General features: G+C 43.5%; 1 protein-coding gene across 1 annotated transcript in view; it reads left to right on the forward strand.

Annotated features, from left to right (window-relative positions):
- Nucleotides 1–26,258, forward strand: part of LOXHD1 (lipoxygenase homology domains 1) — a 126,765-nt gene that overhangs the window by 22,597 nt on the left and 77,910 nt on the right. Inside the window, exons 6-16 of the mRNA XM_017819740.1 lie at nucleotides 157–292; nucleotides 3,787–3,947; nucleotides 4,242–4,328; nucleotides 6,954–7,089; nucleotides 8,920–9,074; nucleotides 12,229–12,389; nucleotides 19,412–19,488; nucleotides 20,338–20,534; nucleotides 20,880–21,072; nucleotides 21,930–22,090; nucleotides 25,621–25,945. Coding sequence (XP_017675229.1) covers nucleotides 157–292; nucleotides 3,787–3,947; nucleotides 4,242–4,328; nucleotides 6,954–7,089; nucleotides 8,920–9,074; nucleotides 12,229–12,389; nucleotides 19,412–19,488; nucleotides 20,338–20,534; nucleotides 20,880–21,072; nucleotides 21,930–22,090; nucleotides 25,621–25,945 — 1,789 coding nt within the window. The remainder of the gene's footprint in view (nucleotides 1–156; nucleotides 293–3,786; nucleotides 3,948–4,241; nucleotides 4,329–6,953; nucleotides 7,090–8,919; nucleotides 9,075–12,228; nucleotides 12,390–19,411; nucleotides 19,489–20,337; nucleotides 20,535–20,879; nucleotides 21,073–21,929; nucleotides 22,091–25,620; nucleotides 25,946–26,258) is intronic.

The following is a 26,258-nucleotide window of genomic DNA, read 5'->3' on the forward strand; positions in this document are numbered from 1 at the left end:
TCACTTTGGTCCAGAAAACCTGATTTTGAGAGCAGGACCAAGATCTCCAGCTCTGTCTCTGCTTTGGTATTTAAATTTTCAGAATGGAGGTGCCGGGAGTGGGGGGGCTGCCAGTAGCGGAATATTCAACCCCATTTTCCCAATCTCTTTTCCCAGGTGGTGGTTTACTGCCCATTCACTGGTATTGAGCAAACCTTCCCATGTGGGAAATGGCTGGATGAAGATGAAGGAGACGGTCTAATAGAGCGGGAACTCTATGAAATGGTCTCTTTACGCCAGAAGAGACTGAAAAGTAGGTAAAAGGGTCCAGGGCCTCCTGTGACCATCACCCCCTCTCCCACAAGAAACATGAGTGTCACCTGAGTGACATGGGACGACCCGTAGTCAGGTAGAGGTGAACTGAGTCACTGAGTCACAGAATAGTTTGGGTTGGGAGGGATATTTACAGACCATCTCATTCCAACACCCTGCCATGGGCAGGGACACCTTCCACTATCCCAGGTTGCTCCAAGCCCCGTCCAACCTGGCCTTGGATAGTTCCAGGGATCCAGGGGCAGCCACAGCTTCTCTGGGCAACCTGGGCCAACGTTTCACCACCCTCACAGACAGGAATTCCTTCCCAATATCCCATCTAACCCTGCTCTCTGACAGTGGGAAGCCATTCCCTCTTGTCCTGTCCCTCCATTCTTTGTCCCAAGTCCCCCTCCAGCTCTCCTGGAGCCCCTTTAGGCACTGGAAGGGGCTCTCAGGTCTCCTCCTGGAGCCTTCTCTTCTCCAGGTGAACACCCCCAGCTTTCCCAACCTGGCTCCAGAGCAGAGGGGCTTCAGCCCTTGGAGCATCTCCATGGCCTCCTCTGGACTCGCTCCAGCAGCAACACATCCTTCTGATGTTGTGGCATGAGCTTCAGCTTTGAACATCCTCGGGAGTTTAAAATGAAACTTCTACAATATTTTTAAGAATTACTCTTATTTTCTTAGGGGAAGAGGTATGACCTGTCAGCCTTCCTAGGTTCACTGTGCTTGGGGCTTCCTCAGCCACCATCTTATGTTTGCAGACAAGCCAGGCTACATTTCCTATCACTACAGAAGCAAAGTTTTCTTGTTCAAGATAGAAACAAAACCTAAATACAGTACAAAGACAACCCCGAGAGAAAAAAAAAATGGGAAGAAAAACAAAACTCTTCCTGCTAACTTTAACTTCTTTATTATTCTTGACCTTAGAAAAATAACCAGCGTTAAGTCCTGTCCAGCTACTAAATGTGCCTCCCGAGGCACAGGGGTGCTGAATTTGAAGGCTTCTCTCTAGAGGGAGGCAATGGCACACGTTTGCAGGGAGGAGCTGCTCTGTGCCTTGCCGAGCAGTGCACGGGCATGTTCATCATGCTCGTCCATCCACACGGGCTCCAGCACCGGCCTCGCTTCGCTGGCTGGTTTTGCACCAAGCAAAACACATCAGTTGCCCGTCTCGCCTGCGCCAGTGCCTGTGTGTGTAAACAGAATCTTTTAATTAGGATAATGGACACAGCTTAATCCGCGTGCTTCGGGTGGGCTCCTGCTTAAACAGCAGTTCATTTAAATAAGCTTTATCTAAATGTTAGTCAGTGTTATAACCACACTGCGCCTCCGACTCGGTCCATTTAGCTAAAGCATCTGCAACCTTTAACCCTCTATTATCAGCTCTGATTGTTATTGACAGGCTAATTCCCTTGCCACTGCAGTGCAGGAGATAGACAGGGAGCATTAGCCTTGAGAAATCTGTGACCTTTAGCTGCCAGATTATAGAAGCGTAAGACTTGGAGTTAGAAAAGACCTATTATGTCATCTCGCCTATCTTCCCGTGCATACAGGACTGTCCCTTTCTGTAGAGCTGATCAAAGCTGGGCTGAACCTCACTTGGGGTATCCATGGTGAAACATCTCCCAGCACAGCATCTGCAAGCTGCTCCCACAGCAGATTGCAGCTCCGTGTGTAGCTTGTATTTATTCTGTTGGGGTTTTTTGTGTGTTTTTTTTTCACTCCCTCCCTTCCTCATCCTGAATGTTATGCTGGAAACTGTTGTGTCAGGTTTAGCTCTCCCTGGTGTTTGTGACCTGGGGAGTATTTGCTCTGGCTCTGAGAATTTCCTGACTGCCTGGATGCCTTGATGTGAAGGCACAGAAAACAGGGGAATGTGCCCCATGAGCCGGAGGAGGAGGATGATGGGCATTTGGGGAAATGCCTGGTCACCTCCAGCAGCTGCTGCCCTAGCTCACCCATGTTTCTCCCTGTGTGGTTTCTCCCTGACAGCCCTCTATCTGCATTTAATCCTGGTACAAGGTCCCATTTCCCCCTCTACACAGGCATCACTTCTCTTTTCCTTCAGCAAGAGGTCAGGGAGGCCAAACCAGAGAGATGAGAGCAGTCTCTGGTGTCTGAATTGCCCTTGCTCTTTTCCCCAGGGAGACCAGGCTTCTCTATCACATGTTATCCACAGAACTGCCTTTGCTTCATTTCTGCTCATATAAAACCTGCTGGTGCTTTTCAGAAAGAAGTGGTCATGAACATTTTGTATATTATTAAAACAGGGACAAAACTTTTTCTAAGAGTTCCCTCTTCCCTTCATTTTTTTTTCAGTAGCTCTTGCCCCCTTTTTTTTTTTTACAGTCAAACACTGAGTAGATCGGTAAAAATCTAATTTATATGCATGTCATCATATTTTTATATTCCATTCTGGGCTCTGAAGGTCAAGCCGTGCTGGTATGGGCTCAGGCATACTGAAAGGGTTAGGAATTCTCTCATTAAGATTTGTTAATAATTCAGCTGATGTCTGAGAGAGGAAAGAAGGCTGTTCCCTCTCCTGCAGGTGCTGCAAGGCCTGCAGAAGCGACACACATTATCATCAATAAAGAATGCAGATGAGGGGCTCTTTGGAAGAAATAATGTCACCTCTATATGTGCAACCACTCTCTCATATGGAAATCAATGTAAACTTGCTGGTCTTATGGTTAAAATAAAGAGAAGACTTAAGAGATAAAAAATTTGCAGCTTGGTCACAATCTTTTGGCGCGTCACGTAGCATTAAAAAAAAGTGCTGGCTGAACTTGGGTGGGATTTAGGCATTTAAGTAATTTAAAAACTTTTGGAAAATATCTTTGCATTGCTCTTGAGTGTGTTTGCCCCCCATGGTGCAGCCTGGCTTGGGATAGCTGAGCGGCCTCTGAGCCAGCCTGTTTTGCAAACAGGGTCTGGGGTAACTAGTGCAGCCTCAGGAAGGCTCATTAGCTCAGGATGAGGTGATTCCATGTCTATATAGTACTGCTCCTTGTTCCAGACATAGGTCTAGGAAGTTGAGGGGCTACCTGGAGCTGCATTGCACCATGCTCAAGTAACTGGAGACTCTTTCCCTTTGGCAAAAGGAAAGCTGAATATTTCCTTGGCTTTGTGGTCTGTGAAGCTAGAATTGTTTGACAAGTATACTGAAATTACAGGGATGGAGCACATTCCTGCATTACCCTGTTACTAATGTATAAGAGAAGAATATAGTTTACCTGACAAGTGGTGATTTTTGTTTTTTCCTAATTTTCTTTTAAATGAAATCACAGAATTGTATTTCCAACCAATCTCATTCCTTTAAGGCATGTAACAGCTGATTATGTTTGTGCAGAAAAAGAGGAAATGTCTTGGTCTTCTTTCATATCATCCTGCCCTCTCTACCTATCAGAGGAAATAATGAGAATTATGTTTTTTTTACCAGGTTACCCTTAAAACTTACTTTTAAAAACAAATACCTTGAACCTTTCTTTCTAGAGAACCCCTGGTCTCTGTGGATCTGGACGAGTGACATTAAGAATGCAGGGACAGATGCCACCATCTTCTTCCAGATTTATGGAGACAAGGGGAAGTCAGATGAGATGAAGCTGGACAACAATTCAGACAACTTTGAAACTGGACAGACTGACAAGTTCATGGTATGAATCTTGTCCAAGTGGTAAATTTGGCTTGGCATTGTTTTCCAGGGCATTAGCTTCAACCCTGCATGGAAAATCATCAGCATGAGATCTTTACCTAGGTAAATCCTACTTTATTGGAGGTGAAGTTTGGTGGTGATGCAAATGACAAGGCTTGTCTTCTGCAAACAGGGATTAGGCTTAGTTATTGACTCCTCTCTGATTTAGCTCTGAAAAGATGTTCGGAGTTGTCGTTTGTGTGCATCTTTTGCTGACATACAGAAATGGATAATGCACTTTTTTTCCCCTCTATAGATTGAGCTCCCTGATCTGGGCACATTTTATAAGCTTCGGATATGGCATGAGAAAAGAAATCCTTTCGCTGGCTGGCATCTGAATAAGGTGAGGGGACAGCAAGGGAAGATAGATCTGAAAAGCCAGACTGGTCAGAGAGGTCTGCAGAGCCAGTCCTGGGTCACTGCTCCCCAGCTGGCAGTGGAGTTTGATGTGCTGCAGTGGTCAGAGGTGCCTCCCTGTCAGGCTGAGGAGTGGAAGCCTGGAGAAAAGGAGGCTTAGAGGGAAACTTCTCACTCTACAACTCCCTGAAAGGCGGTCTTAGCCTGGTGAGGTTTGATCTCTTCTCCCAGGTAACAAGTGACAGGAAAAGAGGAAACAGCCTCAAGTTGCACCAGGGAAGGTTTACATTGGATATTAGGAAAGATTTCTTCATGGAAAGGGTTGTCCAGCCCTGGCACAGCTGCCCAGGGCAGTGTTGGAGTCCCCATCTCTGGAGGGATTTAAAAGCTGTGTCAATGTGGCACTTGGGGGACATGGGTTAGTGGTGGCCTTGGCAGTGCTGGGAGAATGGTTGGACTTAATTACCTTGGAGGGCTTTTCTGACCTAAAGGATTCTGTGTATGGTAAATCAGAGTAATGGGAAGAGGCAGCTCCCAACAGCCCAGATTGGTGGTGAAAACCACATTTTCCCATCCTTCCAGTGTCAGACCACTGTAGTCCCATCTCACTGCTACCAGGGTGTTTTTCCTTGCTCTTCCTACTCTCAGACATCATTACTGTACAGAGAGGCAAACCCACTCCTTCCGTGGCCTATTTAGCTTGTCCATAACAAAAAACTGATAACAGCAGAGAACTGCTGCACAGTGGAGAATCACCTGCCCCGAAATGCTGACAGGAGGTGATCACCTGCGGACTGGAGGAGGCCACAGAGGCTGTGGAGAGGAGAGCAGCACTGAGCTGTTTGGGAAATTAAAAGAGTGATCTGCTTGAACCTCAGGCATATGTCTTTTGCTCTACCAGCATTGATTACCATGCTATCAGCCCTCCTCTGGGTTGTCTAGGCAGCAAGTTCAGCTCTAAGTTTCACCCATACTCCTCCTGAGCAGCTTGAAAGGCATTCTCTGCGCTTGAGAAAACACACGCTTAGCTCTGCATCTGTAAACAACTGTGTTGATAAACCACAATTCAGTGCTTGGAGGTTTTTCTCACGTGCCTCTAATGCGGTTTGACAGATCCTGTTCTCCTGCATTGTCATGGAGCTGCAAAAGCACCCGCAGCCAACACCCACCTCCAGTGGGAAGAGGGCAACAAATACTGCTGTTGTCAGCATATGGTGAGGGAAGGTGTCTGACTGTGGTCTTTACCAGAAAGAAAGTGCTGGTCAGACTTTGGGCAACTGCAATCATCTGTGTTGTTTCTTGCTCATCAAATGATGAACAAGAATGCTTGTATAGTTATGTATTTCCCTGTGGTATCCTATTTTCCTGCACAAAAACTGTGTTCAGGAAGGACGAGAAGGATCTGGCAGTGTGTCTAGGATTCACTTTTGGCCAAACTGTCTAAGCAAACGTGGTTAAGATGCATGAAATGCATCAATGATCTTATGGTTGGACTCAAGGATATTGCATGTCTTTTTCGACATAAATGATTCTATGATTCTCTGACTCCATGAAATCAACCTGTCCATGTACAGCCAGTCTGATGTTTTCTGGATGCGTCAGCCTCATGGCACATGAATCACACCACTTGTACATCCATTTTATTCTCTAGGAACTTAGATGAAGCCTTAAATGATCCAGTCCTCACACGTTTCATGCCAGGTTTGCTTCGTGTCAGGTCAGGCTTTTATTTTCTATGACAAGAACATAAAGCAGCCACACTGGTCAGGCCAAAAGTCCATCTAGTTCATCTAGAGAAGTGTAAGAAAAGGTCAAGCACTTATGATACTTCCTCCTAACGTTCTTCCAGGTTTTGACTATTTAATTGGACTCTTACTTCCTGAACAGATCTACCAAATACAAAGCATTTAATAGATTTTTCTTCCAGCCAGTTGTTCAAAGTTTCCAGCCTCCCCTTGAGCAGTTGAACTTTTAGCAACCATAATAGCTTTTGGCAAGGACTTCACAGGCTGGTTGTGCCCTTTTGTTTGCTTACAACTTTGTTCCACAAGCATCATTTGGTACCCTGTATTTCTTGTGGCAGAATAATGAACAGTTGACCCCTCTTTGCCTTCTTCATGTCACCTGTGATTTTATAGACCTTCATTGTACCCTTCCTTCACCAGACAACTGCAGACCACTATCTTATTTGCTCATTACTCCTTTGGAAGCTACTGCAGATCTTTGGCCAAGCTTGCTGCTATTTTTTGGTTTTTTTTTTTTCTCATGCACTGATTCTGAGCAGTGAGAACCAGCAGCACAAGCCCCACCCACGATTTGCTCCGTGGGTTTATACAGTGTCTTATGATGAGAAGTTTTAAGTGTCACAGAGTCCTTCAAAACTTTCACAACACCGTGGAGTGATGGGAGAGAGGAGGAATGAAAAGCCATCAGCTATGACTTTGCTCCATGCATCACTACAGTGCACGAGTCAGAATTACAGCCTCATTATCAATGTGTTTTGTTTCTCTGCTGCTACCTGCTCTTGCCTCCCTGGCAAAAGCCTGTCAGGAGCTTATTGCTTTTTTGTCTTTAAGCCTCTGAACTCATGCAGTGTTTTGGTTTAATGAAGGTAACTCTGCTGAAAACGCTGACAAAAGAAAAGTATTCGTTCAACTGTGGCCGCTGGCTCGATATAAATGAAGATGACAACGAGATCGTGAGGGAGCTCCCTGCGGAGGGATCTCTGGTGTCTGAAGTCATGCCAGGTGAGAGCCACGGGCTCTGTGCAGGGCTCTTGCTTAGGACCTGAATAGAAAGAAACCCTCTTTGTGTGAGAGATGCACAGGCAGACCGATGCAATTCAATTAACTTCTCTTTCTGGCACTTTCTCTCTGCAGTATTTTCTGTGTGCATCATTAGCTGCATGAAGCCTCAGAAATCCCAGGCTTTTTTTTTTCTCTTTTTTTTTTTTTTTTTAGCAAATTTCTCTATGATGGGAAATGGGAGAGATCTGGCCCCAGCACAATTGCTTCCAGAGTTAGCTGAGTTTTTTTAAAACTTGTGGGTTTTTTTCCAGTCTCCCTTAAAATGTGAAATGCAAGGTCTGAGGGATGTTCATGGAAAGCAAACTTAGCTGAAATGCAATCTACAATTTAACAATCGTGTTTAAAGTTTTATTTAGTTATATGCAAATTTATGCAGCTGTATGTATAAATAAATATGTAGGAAGTCACAGAGAACAGTAGTGCAAAAGCAAATACATCTTTCAGTATGTATAAGCAATCCAAACTATTTATTCATTTAATTGATCTGGAGATTTAATTAAGGAAAGCTGCAGAACTTTGCACTGGCTTCCTGAAGCGGCCACTTCTGCCTTGACCTTGTGTCACAAGAACTAAATGTATTTAGGGGGAGAGTTTAGGAGGGCAGAATATCTCAAGGGCTGAATATCTCAAGGTGGCCAGTGGGATTTTTCATATTTCCACCACACTCTGTAGACCACAAGTCCCCTGTTTTCTGAAATTTCTGCTTTCGGTGATCTGCATGCAGCAGAGCAGTTTCTCAGGAGAGGAAGAGTAATTGTAATTGCAGATGTTATTAAAATGTAAATAAACCTGGTTTTGAAATGTATTTTTAATCAACTGTGGAGAGGGCAGCTTGGGTCCTCACACAGCCACTTCCCTGTGAGGAACAGTTGTGCTGAACAGAGTTGAGGTGCAGTACCTGTGTGTTGGGCTTGCAGATGGGTTTTGGAGGGAGGGTGGGAGCAACACTTCTTGTCCCTTCCCTGTGCTGGAGAAGAAAATCCCTCTCTCAAAGGTTGGTCTGTGGGCTGGTTCTTCCTTGTGATATTTCTTCCTGGAAATCCTTCACCCAATGGGATGGGAGGGCAGAGGTGAGGGCAGGGTTGGGGGAGGAAGGTGGCAGCTCAAAATCCACCCAGAAAAATTGTAAATAAGGATCTCAAAGGTGGCAAGGACACAGTCCAAACTCCTGCATAAAGTTTGGAGTCTTGCATGATCTTGGTGGCTTTTCGAAGCCTCAATGGTTTTATGATTTTATGATTCTAGGATTATAAGGATCTCAAGGGGATGGGGCCAACTGGGCTTGTCTTGCTCCATAAATCCAACATGAAAAGCCCATTCCTCAGATCTGTGAGCACTTGTCCCTTTTTAACTCTTTCTGTCTTCCTGCCATGCCCCTGGAAGCTGAAAATGTTGTTTTCCCCAAACACTTTACCAGGTCCCCCATCACCAGGACTGTTTTGGGAAGGCAGGAGGGGAGGTAGCAGGACTGGGACCTCAACAAGGCTGTGCACTCCAACTCATGAGGCTTTACTTGGAGTGGTCAACATCTTTATGTCCTTCTTTGGTGGGCTTTTATGGGTCCTCTTACCGTTTGGTGTCTTTCTATTTTGGCTTGTTTTCTTCCCCTGGTGATAACCAGGAAGTGTAAAAAGCCAATACATCAGCACAAGTGCCAGCTGGGAGCACGGACACTTAAAGTTAATTACAGGCCTGCCGAAAGACGCAGTAAATTTCAGCGGCAATTAATCGCGTGGCTGAAATTGTTTTATTAATTTATGTCTCCCCCAGTGATAAAATACCGTGTGACAGTCTGCACGGGGACCGTCAGCGGGAGTGGCACAGATGCCAACGTCTTCGTCTGCCTCATCGGCGACCAGGGGGACACGGGCGAGCGCGTCCTCTACAACTGCATCAACACCGTCAATAAATTTGAAAAAGGCAACGTAAGTTCGCACGGCAGCACCTTGAGACAGGTTTTAAAGTGTGTGATGGTTTTGTGAATTTCATTCGGTTTACCTTTTTTTTTTTTTTTTTTTTTTTTTTTTTTATTCCTTCTTTTTCTTTGAGGCGGTGTGTTTGTAAACTCAGCTGATTTCTTTGCCAGCTCGGGCTAGGGCGGCAGGGGAGAAATAAATCATGTGGACACATCATCGTACAACAGGTTGCAGCTGGAGGGAGGCTTAGGTCAGGGACAGTGTGCCCTTGCTTGATGTCTGTGTGTTCATAAAAGAGTCTCTTGGTTTGCTCCCCAGATAAGTGCTGACTGCTGAAATTGCATCTCCAGATTGGAGTAGGCTTTCAGGAAATTTTCCAAGAATAAAAGGGGAGCCTTTCCTCCTCCATCAATACAGAAAAATTTGGCTCCTGGGGCAAAGGAAGAAAAAGCATCTTATTTGATGTGAAATTCAGAACCGAAAGATTAACATGTTTCCTTTATATTTCCTCCAGTTTCCCTCAACCATCCTGCACTCAATTTTTGTGTCTTAGTTTCAAAGAGGTTTTCAATACATTTTTGTATGTCTGTGTCCTGAATAGAAGGGGGTGGAAATGGCCTGAAGTGAAGACAAAGCTTATTCCCTGAAAAGCTGGAGATAATGAAGAAGTCAAATTGTATTTAAAGCCTTTGCAGCATTGGCAGTATCAGAAAGCATATAGTGTGCTGATCTGATCTATGGGGTCAACCTACTTAATATGTATCCAATTTTGGATCTCTAGGGTCCAACTTAGACTAGTAAAATGTAATCAATATCTCCAGAAGAAGATTTTGAGAATCTGATCACAGAACTCTGCAGATTTCCCATGTCTTCTGTCATTACTTGATTGAAGGTTCAGAGTGGAGGGAAAATGAAGATAAAAGAAGGTCATGTTTTCAAAACAGACCGTTGAATTTAGGCTTCTGAAATAAGCACATTGAATTTGCCTTTGACTGTCCAGAATTTCAAATTCTTCACTGAAATCACTGAATTTTTTTAGACTTTGGAACAACTTTACTCCAGTATTTCTTTTGCTTGTAAGGTCTGTATGTGGAAATGTGGCAATCACAAAGTGTGAGGGTCCATTCTGCTGTTAAATGATATAAAGGTTTGCACACATGGACATTTCAAACATCTTATTTTTTGCCTATGCATTTAAATTTTAGATATTTTAGTTTTAAAATGTAGGTCCAAGCTATGAAGTGTGGTATTTTGTCATTTGGTGAAGCCTAGTTAAGTCAAAATGGTAGCAAAATTAGGTATGTTTTGATGGTGGTTTGAAGACTGTTTCAGTGCAGTTCCAAAGAAAGATGCTTGGTTCACAGAGGATACAACTATGTTAAACACAGATGAAGGCTATTTTATGGGATACTCCCAAAAAATGAGTTATAGGCTAACATACAAGAAGGAGGATAAAAAGGGAAACATAATTTTGGCAATCAAATCATGTGATTAATAGTATGCAAATGATGTAACCAAACTGGAAACTGCTAATGGAAAACTGCTGTCCTGGCACGAGGAGCTGAAAGCTGATGAATGAATTGGAAGCTGTTTAAGAATTGATCCTGACAGACTTAGGGCTCATATATTCAAGAGACTGAATGAGTATATCTGCACTGATTAACTCAGATACCCTGTTAAAAAGAAATGCAGCTTAGTCAGTGCGATCTCTAATCTACAGCCACTTAAACCAACAGTACCTTGATTACCAATTTAACTTAAAAAGTTTGCCTGCAGATGTAAACTAACAGCCTGTGTAGAAAGTAAGATTTAAAGATGCCTCTAAATTAGGTGTTTGCCCTGTTTGGTTCCAGTTAGTTACTTACTCATTAATTTATATCAGCCATTAATAAGTAAGGTGAGCATCAGGCCTAATGAATTAAACTACATTGGCTTTGACTGACTCAGTGAGGTTTTGATACCTTAAATCCCCAATTCAGCAGTTCTGAGTATGTAAGTAACATCGACATATGTGAGCCCATCATTAACACTTTAGACAGTGGCAATATGTTTAGTTGTCTTTATTTTAAGAGCCAGTTTGGAGTCCCGAATGATGAAAAAATTACAATTGTTTTAATGAATTTCAGTATTTACATAAATACTGCCTTGCCACCACGCTTTCTGGGAGCTAGCTGGATATATGCTACCACCATATGTGCTTTTGGGAGATGAAGGACAACTGAATGACAGTGGTTAGGTTTCTCTTACCTAGAAAGGCATCTCAGCCACATGGTAACCACAGCAGTCAGTTCTCTTTGTTGGGCTCATATGCTGCAGATATGCTGTGTGTTTACACCCAGTATTTACCATACATGTGCCGTGTGTGTGTGTCTGTACATGTGCCACAGATACTTGTCTGGCCTGATTCTCACAGGAGTAACTCACTCTTTTAATACATTTCTCTTCTTTCAGCTGTCGAGAACTGCTGGTCCCAGTACACACTTGGGTAACAGAGCCCTGGTCTTGAAGGGCCATCACCTGGGGTAGTCTCTGGGTTGGTGCTTTGAGACCTTTTCCAGGGAAGGAAAAAAAAAAAAAAGAGATAAAATCCATGTCTCTCATGGGGTATTAAGGGCATTTACCTCTCAACACAACACACGGAGCAGCTGGAGATACCCCTGTGCAGCCCTGCCCATACTGGCATGCCAGGAAATTAAAAGGGGGTAAATTGTGCTCAGTAGTCCATGTCATTTGAATTTAACACAGAGTAATGTCCTTGAACTGTACCTCTCATATACCTCTGTAGATTTGGTCTGAAGTGACCTGCTTTGGATTTTCCACAAAGCTCATTTCTGAGCAGGAGTTTGAACTTGGATTTCCTGCCTCTCTCTATGAACTTCTTAATAACCAAATTACTTCTCTTTTTTACAGTTGTGGAGGGCATGCAATGACATGGGAGATTTAAAATGCTGGCAGATCATATATTTACAAACCTAATGTTATACATCTAGGACAAATATTCGAGGTTTCATTCTTCGATAAATTCGTGCTTTCTCCTTCATCTTGTGAAGAATTATCTTGCAGCATGCTGATGATGTTTGTTTGATTGCAATAATAAATTTGGGTTGTTGGTTTGCTTTTAGGGAGAAATATTGCCTTACCTTTTTTCTTCTCCTTCTCAAAGGCTGATGAATTCTTCGTTGAAGCAGTAACGCTGAAGCAGGTGAGGAGGGTGAGGATAGGGCATGATGGCAAAGGAGGAAGCAGTGGCTGGTACCTTGCCAAAGTGATAGTGAGGGAAGAAGGACAGCCAGAAAGTGAGGCTGTGGAATTCCCCTGCTACAGGTACTGGAAAAACAATGCTTGCAAATTATGCCTCTGTCTATGCATTTGCCAGACTTTAAAGAGCCTAGTTGTTGGTCCATGACTGGAATTTTCTGAGCACAGCTTAATCCTTTTTATTTATTCATTAGTTCATTTATTTTTGCTAAGCCTGAAAGCAAAGAGTGTGGTTTGGGAGGTTTAAGATACAGCTAACTCCCCTTACCAAATGAACAGCAATCTGAATTATGAACTTCTCAGCAATTAGCTCAGCAATGCAGAGAATTTACAAAAGATAAAAACACAACCTTCCAGTACCACATCCAGTGTCACTGCACTTGCCTGCTGCAGAAACACACTCTGCAATCTGCTGGTGTTATTGCATGTGTGGAACGAGGTCCCTCACATGCACATCCCATCTTTCCAGGAGCAATGGGATGCTATTTTTGTGTTAAGAGAATGCAAAATTTTTATGCTACCATCTCAAGAGCTCCTTGCATGAGGGGGAATGCAGAGATAGTGGTACAGCAGAGGGCTGTAACTTACCTCTATGGGTAGGTTATAAATGTATTTTTCTCTTCCCTAGACAATCAAGTGGCCAAAAGAAATGAGTTGTACTGAGGCTACTTGTGGGGAGCAAGATGCACAATCTATTCTGGCACTAACTAGGCTCTGCTTCAACATTGCAGCACAAACTAGAGAGAACTAGATTGAAAACATGAGAGATTAACTTCAGAGTAGTTCAGGGTCCTGTAAAATCATGCATGCCCTCCCGGGTGTCCACCCTGTAGGATGAACCTTCACTGAGCTCCATTTCACAACACCAAGCACCTATTCTGAAAGGTCATCTCCTGGGGACCAATGGAATTGTAAAACTCAAACACAATTATTTTTAAACTGCAAACAAAGATAAAGTGTCTAATCTGGTTACTTGTCTCTGGTCTTGGAAGAATTCCACTATGACGAGGGGAGTCAGCCAAACACAAAACAGGAGCCAGCCCCAGCCTCTCTGCATTGCTAAAGCCACGTCACTTCAGAGAGCAAACTCACTGGGGAGACAGCATGGAGCAGCAGATGCAATGTCATCTTGGTTGTGAAAAGCAAACCAGTTTCTCCCTTCTCAAAGAACAAACCACCACGTAGTCATTTCTGCCTTTTGATCCATATTTAACGGCCATATGTTTTACTGAGTTAAAGCGAGCAGGCTAGACAGGTTTTTCCTTGGACATGAAGTGTCCACGTGAAGAGCTGTTTTGCTCAGACTCCTCAGAGATATTTCTGTGTCTAACTGCACCGTGCATCTGGCTTATTTTAAATACTTCCTTTTGAGTTGTCTCCTTACATGACTGTTTAACTGGGCGTCTTCCCTCACCTTGGAGGGATGACCCCATTCCCTTTAGCTTCACACCTGTGGATCAGGAACATCAGAATCCAGAGGGCATTCCCCCTCAGGCCAGGGACTGAAAAAGGAAGGAGAAAGAAAACCCAAGGCCTTATCCCCAAAATATTCATGGGGTGAATTAAGGCTTCAGGTTGCCAGAGGTGGAATTCCACTCTTCTTATCTTTCTAAATGTCTCTTCTCCCAAGTGGTATCAGCGTTGTTGTGTGGCTCTATTTGCTGTCCTTGTGCCAGCATTATCTCTTCCTCTCAGATTGAGAAGGTCACATGACTGATCACCATCAAGCACAGGGACAGCTGCTCCCTCTCATTATCTTTGATGCCCGTGTCTCTCGGGAGACTGAGGCATCATCGCAGAGTACGGGTGTCGTCATGGAGTCTGGAGACATCTGAGGGCGAAGGTGCTCACCCACTGCATCCTCCATGTGAGGGACAGACATTTCCATGACCTGCAGCGTTTGGATGTTCCTCTCCAGTCCTGTAGGCCAGGGACAGCTTATGTACTTGCTGCTTTGGTGGGAGCTCAGAAAGTCCTGCTTCACCTGCCTCTTCAGAGCCAAGGTGTTGAAGACTTGGCCAAGAAGAGGCAATGCAAGTGAGGTTAGTTAGAGACTCCATCCAAGGGACACCAGGGAACATTCTGCTTGGCCAGTAGACATGTTGTCCTCACTGCCTTTATCTCCAAGAATTGACTAACTTCCACTCTTCTACACAGCACAGTTCCATAGTCTAGAGAAAACCCATTTTGCTGCTGAGTTCTTACTGAAAGCTGCTCTACTGACTTTCTGCCATTTAGCTGCTTTTGTGAGACAGCTGAAGGACAAAATGCCTCCTAGCAGAAACATATCTCACCTGTGCAGAAAGCTTCACAGACTTCTTACCTCTGTACAAACTAGGCTGCAGCACCATGTGGGGAGCAGATGCTCCAGCAAAGAGCTGGCTAACCAGCTTTCACTGCAGCTGATGTCTTTAAGATACCCTCATAGATCTTCATTGCACAGAGCTCTCTGAAGTCTCTGTTCTTGTTATTTACATATTCATATACACGACTGTGTTTTGCCTTTTAATCTGAAAGCTTTTTTTTATGACTCTGTAGGATCATCTATTACCTAGTAATCACAAGAGCTCTATGAGAAGAACTGCCTTTGTTGTACAAGGGAGCCAGCAGAGATAAAGAGAAGCTAAGTGGATTAATTGTGAGTTTGTGTCAGATTCAGGTAGAGCATCAAGTAATAATGACTCCCAGGCCTGTGCTTTCAACTCTCTAAACAGTTGGCTTAGAGTCAGTGATTTTTAAAGTGGTCATTTGATCTGTGCTTGCAAGAAGTAAATGCAAGTGTCTTCTCCAAGTGTGATTTGCAGAATTACTAGTACATCACTCGGATGCACTGCAGTACTATTTCCCCCTTACAATCACATAGCATTATAATATCAGTGCTTTTAAGTACTGAGCACTGAATCATTCAGTGGCATCCCTGAACTTTATAATACCGGATGGGGTTTAGGCACTGTGACGATGAATTCCATTAGAAAGTTCAAAATTAAGGAGCAAACCTTTCACCCCAGAACTGGAGCCAAACTTTTTTGAAGATCAGAACTGAGTTCTTCAGGTTTCATTTTCTCCTCAAAGTGCTCTGGAAGTCCAGGAATGGACAAGCGGATGTTCTCTAAATGCCTATTTTTTATAGTATTTATATCCCAGACAGAAATGAATTTTCGATCAAAGTCGTGAGTTCGTGACAGGATAGAATTTTACACACTATAAATCATTACAGCTCCACTGAAATCTTCAATGATACGTCATTAATTTTTTTCTAAGCATATGGCCCTCACCGTCCTAATTTTTATCCAGCACAAGCATAAGGGAACATCATTAATTCTCTGAAGAACAACAGACAGACCATGAATGGGATGATGCACCAGGAGACTCCTGTGAAAGAGCATTTACTCGATCAAATGCCAAAAATGTTCATCATGTAAACTAGCCAGAGAAACCTCCTTTTCTTGCCTAAAAATAATGTGAAATTTTTGTATATAGGTTATATTTAAAGACACACATAAATACATATGTATCTCTGAATCTAATGGATGTGCTAGTCATTCTAATTGCATGCAGGCTGGATTTCAAATGCTCATGATGTCATACCATATTTTTTACAGTGCTCCCCTCACTCTCTGATCCTCTAGAAGTGGCTTTCATGCCATATTTGCGTCCTCTTTGAGTTTTTGGTCACAAAATATCTCTCTAAAACCAAGTATGTGACACAGGACACAACTACACCCTTGCAAAACCCGCAGTGGCATGTGAATTACATTCAATGATATAATGTAGAAGCTCTGATAAAACAAAAGATTTTGACAGGTCTTTTGTACTAGGAATATGATGGCACTGCACTGAAAAATTCTATTTTCTGCAGCCTGATGTGTTTATAATTTGTCAATCCATTTGCATTCTCTGTAAGGCTATAAACCCCTGGTTGCAATCTGCTTCTCAGTGACACGCTGTTGGAATTACATTGAGGTAAAATTAAGGATATTGCTCCATGTGTTCTGAAGGGACGGAACGCAGTGGCATTGCTCATCCAGATATTTCCTTTGTCACTAGAGTCATCTCCTCGAGAAAATAGTTCTGCCATTCCTGCCTGTTCTCTTGGCTGAAACAAAGTAAGGAGCCTTTAGCCACTTCTGCTGATAAACCTCTCTCTTCCTCCTCTGTCCAAAACATGCTTCTTCATTTGCCATCAGTATCTACCAACATTGGTAGAATGGGAATTTCTTTATCTAGGAGTGTGTCCTCCTTTTCTGATTCTTTTTTGTCACCTGTCCTCACTGCAGAAGCAGATATCACTTGCTGTTCTGCACACAGAGATCTGTTTCTTGTGGGATGTATTTTTATCCTGCCACCTTGGTGCAAAAGCACTTCACCTGGATACATCCCAGGTATCCCTAAAACACCAGCAATGGTGAAGGTGACAGAAAACAGCAGCATGTCCACTGGCAACAGAAACAGCAGCTTGCAGGACACAAAACCCAGCAGCAGGTGAGCAGAAGTGTGCCTACCTTGTAAGCTTCTGCCTTCCTGAAGAACGTGCTGAATTCAGTGGCCCTGGGGTGGTGGAGTTCAGGCTCTAGTTTTGTGGGTCCTCCCAGTTAACATCCATGTACACAGAAGCATCTTGACTTTTGGGATGATGCCATTGGATACCTGTCCAAGGATGTGAATCCAGAGCCAGCATCAAAGAACTACATGATACAAAGGTATAAAGGACCAGTTCTCACAGGTAAAATAAAAATCCCCCAACCCTAAAACATCAATAAAGGCTTCCTTTCTTAAGACAAGGTGATATCTTAGCGTGCTCCCCTTGCACTCTACCCTTGCTCAATTCTTGATGACAATTTCGTGTACTCCTCACAGATTTTTCTGCTCCCCTTTCCCACTACACCCCTCAGCCTCCCCTGAGGCACACCATCACATCTGATGCCCTCATCTGATGGTGTTTGTGTGATCATCACATGTTCATGTGTTCATCACCTTCATGCTGACCACCTTAGCTTTTAGGCCTTTCCAAGCCCGTCTGCACAAGACCACCTGCTTTGCAGAGTGAAAGGGAAGAATACGGGGTAGGCTGCATACCTGACAACCTCCCGAAGCTCAGAGGGGAGCTGGGGCTGGAGACGTGTGTCTGCGTGCTGGGAGTTCTGCGCACCTCTTTTGCATGAGAACATTTGCTGCTCGTGCTTCCAGGGCTGGCTGGCTGTAGCTCACGTTTGGTTTTCTTTCCTGGTGCAGGTTTTGACATGGTTTCTTTGTGCTTTTTGTTTCCCTCTGGGTGGGAAGAGAGAGGACGAGACTGAAAATATAATATTTCTTCAGATGGATAAAATGGAGTAATTTTGGTCTTCCAAAATATCTGGTTCCTTCTTTGTTCAACTGGTCATGACTGTAAGCTTTGCTGGCTTGTTACCAGCAAGGTGCCGTAGGTTTGATCCAGCTCTCAGTGGGCATTTGTTCATGTCCTCAAATCCTTGTTATGAGGGTCATTTTCTGGTTTCCATATGTGCTGACTCACCATCAAAATCAAAGATGGAAAATTAAATGGAAAGTAAGCTCCTCTCCTTTTTTGGCATCCAGGTCAGCCAAGGACAATGTATGTGTCACGGTGACAACTGTGTGGGCGCCTTTAAAAAGGAAGTTTCTAGGGGTTTGTTTTTCCTCTTTCTAGTTCTGGGAATTATTATAGCCATTTAAATACCCTGCATGACCCGGCAGAGATTGCTCACTTGTCCTCTTCTCGCCCCTGCTGGTTTTAAGCAGTATTTTTAGCTGCAAAAGATGCTGCTGCTGATAGATGCATACCTGGGAACAATGGGCACTCTGGGAACTGCTCCTGCTGTGGCGGCACCACTGTGGGAAACCTGACCCTAAACAGATGCTTACAGGAAAATCCTGAGTCCTGCAGCAGTCTGGGTTTGAAGTGGAAAGTCAGAAACCTCTGCCAGGGCCCTTGCTGTTGTCATACAAAGGTGGCTGTATGGCCCATTATGGGATTGGGGCTGGAAATCCTTTATCCCTGAGGCTGAAGGAGCAGCTGTGAAGGTTACCAGATTAGCAATTTGTTCCCCCCCATTTTGGGAGGGGACTTTCACGGGGGGACTGGAGAGGGGACTTTTTGAAATGACATGTAGTGATAGCACAAGGGGAGAGTGACCTTGAGCTGAAGGTGGGCAGGTTTAGATCAGATATCAAGAAGGAAATTCTTTACTGTCAGGGTGGTGAGGCCCTGGCACAGGCTGCCCAGAGAGGCTGCAGATTCCCCATCCCTGGAAGTGTTCTAAGCCAGGCTCGACTGGGCTTGGAGCAACCTGGTCTAGTGGAAGACGTCCCTGCCCATGGCAGGGGATAGAACAAGATGAGCTTTAAGGTTCCCTTGCAACTCAAACCATTCTATGATTTTCCTTTCAGAGTTTTTTCCCTTGAGATCATGTTACAGCTTGCTTTGTGCCCAGCTCTTTTTTTTTTTTTAATTAATCTAGTTGAATCATTAAAGCAATGTTGAGAAACACAGGAAACCTTCCTTTTTGCTGGTGGCAGCTGCCTGCACATTCCCAACCCTGAAAATGGGAACAACATAATTCATCCCCTTCCTGGTGGAGAAAAAAGGGATATAAACACTTACCTGTAAGGAAGGGAAAAGAGATGATAAACTAATGTACAGAAAGACTGAAAAAAAGAGGGGGTTTAGTAAGCTACATGCTATAAAGGTTGCAATCAAGGGTGTTAGTAATAAAGGCTGCAAGTCTCTCTGGTCAATGAAGGTCAATGATTTCAAGAGACTGAGACTGCCTGTTCACAGGAATAACTTGTGGTTGTGGAGTTTGTGCTTTTTAGGCAGATGGACATCACAGCAGATGTTTATCCACTGTGAGCAGGGCTCTCTCTCTCTTCTTGGAAAAATGGAGGTTGAAAGCGTGGCTGCCGTATGGTCTGGTCAAGCCCCTGCTAAGTTAACAGAGATACAGAACCCTGTAAAAATATCTTTTTTGACTATGGTGTGGATTTGGAGTGTATGTGGAGCCAGCCTAGATTTTCAAAGGTCTAACAGGTGCTAATTATTCAGAGATAACTTACTTCTTTCTGTAAACCAGATGGCTTGACAAAAATGAGGACGATGGTCAGATTGTCCGAGAATTAGTGCCTGCTGGGGAGTCACCAATGCTAAAAAGTGAGTTCAGCTTGGAAAAAAAAAGGTCTGGGTTTGAGCTGTACATGCAAATGTTTACTTGCTTTATTCTTCTTAATAATTCTTGTCAGTTCGCAGTAAATCTACTGGGCTTTTTTTTTTTTGCCACTCTTATGAAAGAAACTGCAGTAGGTCACTCAGCTGGAAATGCCTCTGACTCTTAAATTCCGGTTTATGAATGGGATTAATTTGTATAATAGAGCATAATTGCAACATTATATGTGTAGAAAGAAACTTTGATTTCTAATGTTGTGATTTGTTTAAGAACTGGTTTCTTGTAGAGCTTTCTCTGAAGGATCTTGAATTGCCACTGCTTTAGTAGAATAAATTCCATTGAATAATTGTGTTCACAGAAGAAAATCACCAAAAGTGTTATATTGGCCTTTTCTGGAGAACCAGGGCTCCAATACTACAATTTTCTTTAGAAAATGGTGCCTACAGATCTCAGGTTGAGATGATTTTTGTTTTGTTTTAGGAAAAAAAAAAGTAAAATGTATTGAATTGAATTGTAAGTATAAAAAAGAGTTAAATATTCTCACTTGCCTAAGTGCATTTGTATGGCTTGGGTAATCATCTAACAGTGAGAGGGAGGCATACAGAATATTATATGCTTACTAGTGTAAGTGTTGGATCTCTTATGTTTTGGTAAATAACTCCAAGGTGTGACAGCTTCTCCAGCATGGCCCTAAGATGCTGGATGCATGAGTGGAGGGCAAAGTCCTTCCTATGTCTGTAGCTGGATCCTTCCTCCCCTATATCTTGTTTGAAGCCAGGCTGAGCACTGGAAATGCCACTCACATGTCTGTGTTTTGTACATTGATCTCACTTTAGATGTCAGTTATCACATCAGCGTGAAGACGGGAGATATCCCTGGTGCCAGCTCAGACTCCAAAGTTTTCATCAAACTCTACGGTGAAAAAGCAGACTCCAGCAAAGAGGCTCTCTTAGTCTCTGATAATGATCTAGGCAATTATTTTGAACGTGGTCGAGTGGATGAGTTTACTTTAGATATGAGGGATATTGGAAAGGTAAGAACCAATTGCAGGCGTCTTTGTGCTTCGTGCAAGTGTCTGAATTCAGAATCAAATCAACACACAGAACTGAATGTGACAAAAGAACCTCTGACCTTTACACTGGTTATTAAGGAACACGTTTTACACAGACTATTACATCAGCAGCCTAGTGTACATGCTGGCATGTGAAGAGTGCTTTACGTTTATAGTTAAATACATATATAAATTATTTACATGAGCACAGTGGAAGAACAAAGCGCCAGGGTGAGGGGATTGTGGTATATTGAGTAGATTCTGTTGTGTGCATAAATTCTGTGGGGTTTTTCCCTGCTCTCTTGGTTTTTGTTTGCTTTTTCAAAGATCAACCGAATACTGATTGGACACGACAACGTGGGTCTCCGGTCTGGCTGGTTCCTGGCCAGTGTCCAGATCACAGTTCCAGTCCAGGGAAGGCAGTACATGTTCCCCTGCAACCGATGGCTCGACAAAGACGAGGCTGATGGCAGGGTGGAGGTGGAAGTCTACCCCAGTGAGATTGTGCCTATTGAGAAATGTAAGAGGACGTGTGGCTGTTTTATAGCTAGGACTAAAAATGTATTACTAGCACTCTTGAGGACAAGTGCGTTAGACAAGGTAGATGCTAAAACCAAAAAGTCCCCACCCTTACGAGCAAATGTTGTTGAGGAAAGTAAATTATTCTCATGTTTCTTTTTCTGAAAGGAAATGCTCCTGAAAAACATTACGGAGTTTTTCATCTCCGTTTCCTGAGACTGTATGAAAAATTTGCATCCTGGGCAGCATAACGCAGCACAGAGGCAATGTGCTTCTTTGTTGCAATATCAGTGGGTTCTGCTTTTTTCACATTTATCTGGTCCCCTCCCTTTTTTTGTTTTTCACATTCATGTGCCCCGTTGCTGCACCAGACTTGTCCTGTCCTGTCTGTGTTACTCCCATTTCCTGCAAGGGGGAAGCTTTTTGATAAATATGGACCAAATCCCTACTGCCCACTTGACTTTTATCAGTAGACACATTTTCTTTTAAGGTCATGGTTAAAATTTGTCTTCAGACCCTGAGAAAGGATGCTATGTTTTCACCTACTCCCTGTAACACCCTCCCTTTTATTATACTAAGGAGATCATTTAATCCCTCTGTGGCTAATACTGAAATGAAATTCCCTTTTAAGGCTCTGTTTTGCACCCCTATGGCACTGGCTTAGCACTTGTAAAAGGCAAACTGTTAGGTTAGTCCTCAGTGAAGACTTCTGCTATCTCACATTTAGTTTGGATAAGAGCAAATGGTTGGCTACGTAGACATTTGTCAAGACAAGGTAATTTAATTTTGAACCTGAGCCCTCAGGAATGTTGTTATCTGGGCTTCTCTCCTGATTTAATTGCTTTATTTTTGGACTAGTGATAAACTATGAGGTGTCTGTAGTTACTGGAGACGTGCGAGCCGCAGGCACCAACGCCAAAGTGTTCATGCAGATTTATGGTGAGACTGGCAAAACTGAGCTGATCATCCTGGAAAACAGATCCAACAACTTTGAACGGGGAGCCACAGATATCTTCAAGGTATGATGAAGGCTGTTGCTGCCACTTCTAAGAGGGGAAAGAAAGGACCAGCCAAAACTGAGACATCGATAGAATAATTGGTCCAATCGTATAAAAAATTTTTTTAAGAAAATTGCAGGTCTGACAGTATGTGCTGTCCTCTATCCATATTTTTGGGAGCTTTTGTATTTCTTTTGTGAAGTTTTGTGTTTTGTGGAGGGGTTTTCATCTTCTGAGGGGCTGATAGCAAAGGAGCCATTGAAGTCTATGATCTAATAGCGGTGTTTGTTTACATTTACTTCCAAAAGGGGGTACTCATGTTAGGTCTCAAAAGGCCTTTGAGTGACACTCTGGGATTGACCACATGTTATTGTCCCATTCTGATGTCTAGCTGGGGAAAGAAACCCCACATCTGTATAAGAATATAAGGAATCCCAGCTTGGCCTGTGGTCACACGTGCCATTAACCACAGGTACGTGTGCCAGCCCTGCAGGGGTTGGCAGCTGTAATTTCTGTGAATGTGTGAGAGCCCTGCGGATTTTGCTGTCTGTAGCGCTGTTCCAATGAGTCACAGTGAGGTGTACAGCACGTTCCTCCTGCTATCAGAATGGTCAGAATTTAGGTTTTATACTTGTTATGCCCCGCTCCACTCAGCGGGCTTAGGGGAAGGTTGTTTGATTTACTTTGGTAGGTGTGTGGGATAAACAACAAAATTCTCAGGAGGCTCAATAACAAACTTTTACTTGCAAACTTTAGAACATTAAGGTAGAATAAGGTGCTTGGCAAACTTTAAAATGTAGCCATTTCGATTATTACCATCTATAGAAATGCAGCAATATGAAAGCATAAAATTAACACTTAAGAAAGCATATGAGGGAAAAGAAGGAAAGAAAAACAAAGGATAAGAGTAGAAAGGTATAGAGTCACCACCCACGAGTTCAGTGACAAGACTTGATTGTTGCAATTTCTGTGTCCATTGGTCAAAGTGATGGCCACAGTCTTGATCCATCGAGGACGGGGGAAGCCCAGACACAAATTTCAGTGGGTTAATAAATGCTCAGGCTAGGTGGAAATGCCCAGGTACCTCTCCTGGTGTGGGAGGGGAGTTTTACACTGAGCACTTCAAGGGTCTTTGATGGTTCATGGCCCCTTCTAAGACATGATGGCTGCCTTTTCCCTCAGTGTAGTCGAGCCAGTTATGCCACATCAGATGGCATGAAAAACTTCAGGTCTACAAACCAATGTCCTGGTACTTCCCTGGAGAAGAGTTTTCACACCTGAGTCATTTGTGTAAGGGAGGACATTGGCATGACAAAAAGTACTATCCCAACCTCTCAGTATCTTCTTCTTGTCAACCTCTTCCCCTACCTGGCTGAAAACCCAGCTTGCAGCCTCTGGTGGTGGGCGTGCCCCCACTCTGCACCTGGGCAGCACCCCGGGATTGTCTGAGCCATTAACAATTAACATTTCAGTCTCACACCTCCTTCTGAGCAACCCAGCAGGGTATCTGCAGGGGTGAGAAGCTTTAGACGTAATTCAGGTGGGTGAGCCAGGGCCTGGCTAATCCAGCAAGAGGTCCCAGGCTGATGAGGCTGAGCAGCAGGTTTGGATCACAGCATGGACAGGCATCCTCTCCCTTCTGGACCAGCATCCTTTTCTGCTTCATGAGCTTGGGTTTTCTGCCCAGATAAACAGAGGTCTGGGGTAAAGGAATGCTCTTAGTTCTTGCCCTGTTGAGGTCAGGACATGTCAGAGCCACATGCTTCTGTATTGAAGGAGAGACCAACATCTGGACAGTGAAGCACATAGTCCAGATGGAAGTGGGATTTAAGGCACATCTGTCATATGTGCTCACAGCACAAGGCTCAGCACAGTGGTGCCTACGTCTCCCTTTTAATTTGCAGTCCTACAGAGGCTGGATCTGTCTCATCACAGCTAAACTTGGAGCTAATTGCTGAAGCTCCCCTGAATCATCAAGACTGGGGTATTCTTCCTGCTGTCACTGGCCAAATGGAGGTGCCTTTATCCACAGCTTTACCAGTTTTTTAATGTGTATTTTTTAGATCAGTTCACCTCCTCCTGCCTCATTTTCTTGCTTTACAGAATGGAGTAACTGATGTTTATCCATTTTTAATGAATTCTCTGGGATTTCAAATGTCTACTACCTTATAAATGTTTGCTTTTTTAAAACTCTCTATAATTTTAAGATTAGGTTTCTCTGATTTTAAAGGAAATAAGCTTTCAAAAATTTATGAGTAAAAGCTATTAGCCAGTATCAGATTTATAATAAAGCCATATGTACAGTGTTCTGTTTACACAGCTATGCTTATATCCTCTCTCAGATATTTATTGCTAGATTGGAAAGTTATACCCATTTTCTGTAATTTTTTTTGTAAGCACACAAGGCAGAAGCTCTGAAACATAAATAGACAGATCTTTCATCTCCTTCATAGTATGAATATCTACAAAAGATATGGGCAAAAATAAGATTCTGTGAGCTACATGCTAAGAGGAAATGCTATCAGTTATGGACAAGGCATGCAGGATAATCACAGCGAATCTAAGGGAAAAGCCATGTAAGGAAATACACATTCTTTATGTCAGGACAGCTGAATCAATTTTAGTTTTCTGATAAGCGTCTTGTGGGCAATTGATTTTGTTTTAATCTACAAAACGCTTCTAGACTAAAACCTTACATGCCTAATTCCAGATTTCAGCCTGAAGCAAATGTTTGCAAGTTTTATAACATAAACACTGCCTAATAGCATAAGCAATGATCAGAAACAAGTCATTGGTTGTTGAAGGATTGCGTGGAGTAAAATCTTCTATCCAACTTCATTAGGTAGTAATCTGGAGAGATGATCTAAACCAAGAAGGTTTTGTGTCTGCCGTACTGACTAGAGAGATGTAAATCTTCTTACTGATCAGCCTTCTGCCACTGATGCACTGTAACCAGTAGTGATTGTATCCTCTCTGCACACTAGCAAAGTGTGAAAATACTTCTCCAATTTTCTGGATGAGAAGGAAGGAGAAGGTCAGTCCAAACTCAGGGTCTGTGTCAGAGATCAGCTCATCTGAGTTAACTGCCTTTTCATTATGCCATTATTGCCTCTTGCTGGGTTCATGTTTTGTCCTAAATGTAAAATATATCTTATTGTGAATTTTGAAAGGCCTCATGCACTGAGAATCTGTAAAACCCTAGTATGATGTTTTGGAATATTCACTTTTAATGACAACATAGAGACAATACTGGTGAGGAGAGTAAGGGGGAAGTAGAGAGCCAAATAAACACAGATTCATCTTCTGCCCTCACCATGGTTGCCTGGAAAGTCTTCAGCTCAGTCAGTTCACATGAGATTTGGTAATGGGAGGTATGAAATGGTAAAGCAGGAATGAAAAAAAAGTGAAGGCAAACTTGCATAAAAAAATTGTTCTTACCCTTGCTTAGACATTTTGGGTGCTAGAGGCCGTGCTCCCCATTTTTGAGAATACACTTCATGAAATTGAGATGTCTTATGTCTCCCTGCGTGACGACTTTTCCTTGGCGACAGAGGGAGGCTGCAGATGTTGGCAAGATCTATAAGATTCGTGTAGGCCACGACGGGACAGGCATTGGGGATGGCTGGTTCCTGGAAAGCGTCACACTGAAGCGGCTGAAGGTTAAGGAGTCTGATAAAAAGAAGCAGAAGAAGAAGAAGAAGAAGTCTGAGGAGGAGGAGGAAGAGGAGGAGGAAGAGAAGGAGGAGGAGGAGGGGACCAAGGTGGACGAAGGAATGGATGTCTACACATTTGTGGCACACCGCTGGTTGGCTAGAGACGAGGGGGATAAGGAGATCGAGGTGGAGCTGGTGCCTGACGGGGAATCTGACCTGGAGGGTAAATATCAGGGGGAATGTGTGTGTGTGTGTGTGTATATGTGCATGTATCCAGCAGCTGCATGAAGGATGATAACCACGCTGCAGTGCTCGGCAGGACCACTTATTCCCCCTCAACTATCCCACTGCCCAAGGCCCGCAGAGCTGCTTGCCCCTTGCTTTGGTTGATCAGTGCTGGGGGGGAAGAGGATGGTGGTTATACTAAGGAGGAGACAGTTTGAAGATGGAATTCTGTAAGATTCTCCAAGGACTGTCTGAGGCACTGGGGTCAAGAGTCCCACAGGTTACCACTGTGACTGAGAGTCTAGCAAGCT

The sequence above is a fragment of the Lepidothrix coronata genome, unplaced genomic scaffold (assembly GCF_001604755.1).
Source record: "Lepidothrix coronata isolate B3197 unplaced genomic scaffold, Lepidothrix_coronata-1.0 Scaffold77, whole genome shotgun sequence".
Taxonomy (NCBI): Eukaryota; Metazoa; Chordata; class Aves; order Passeriformes; family Pipridae; genus Lepidothrix; species Lepidothrix coronata.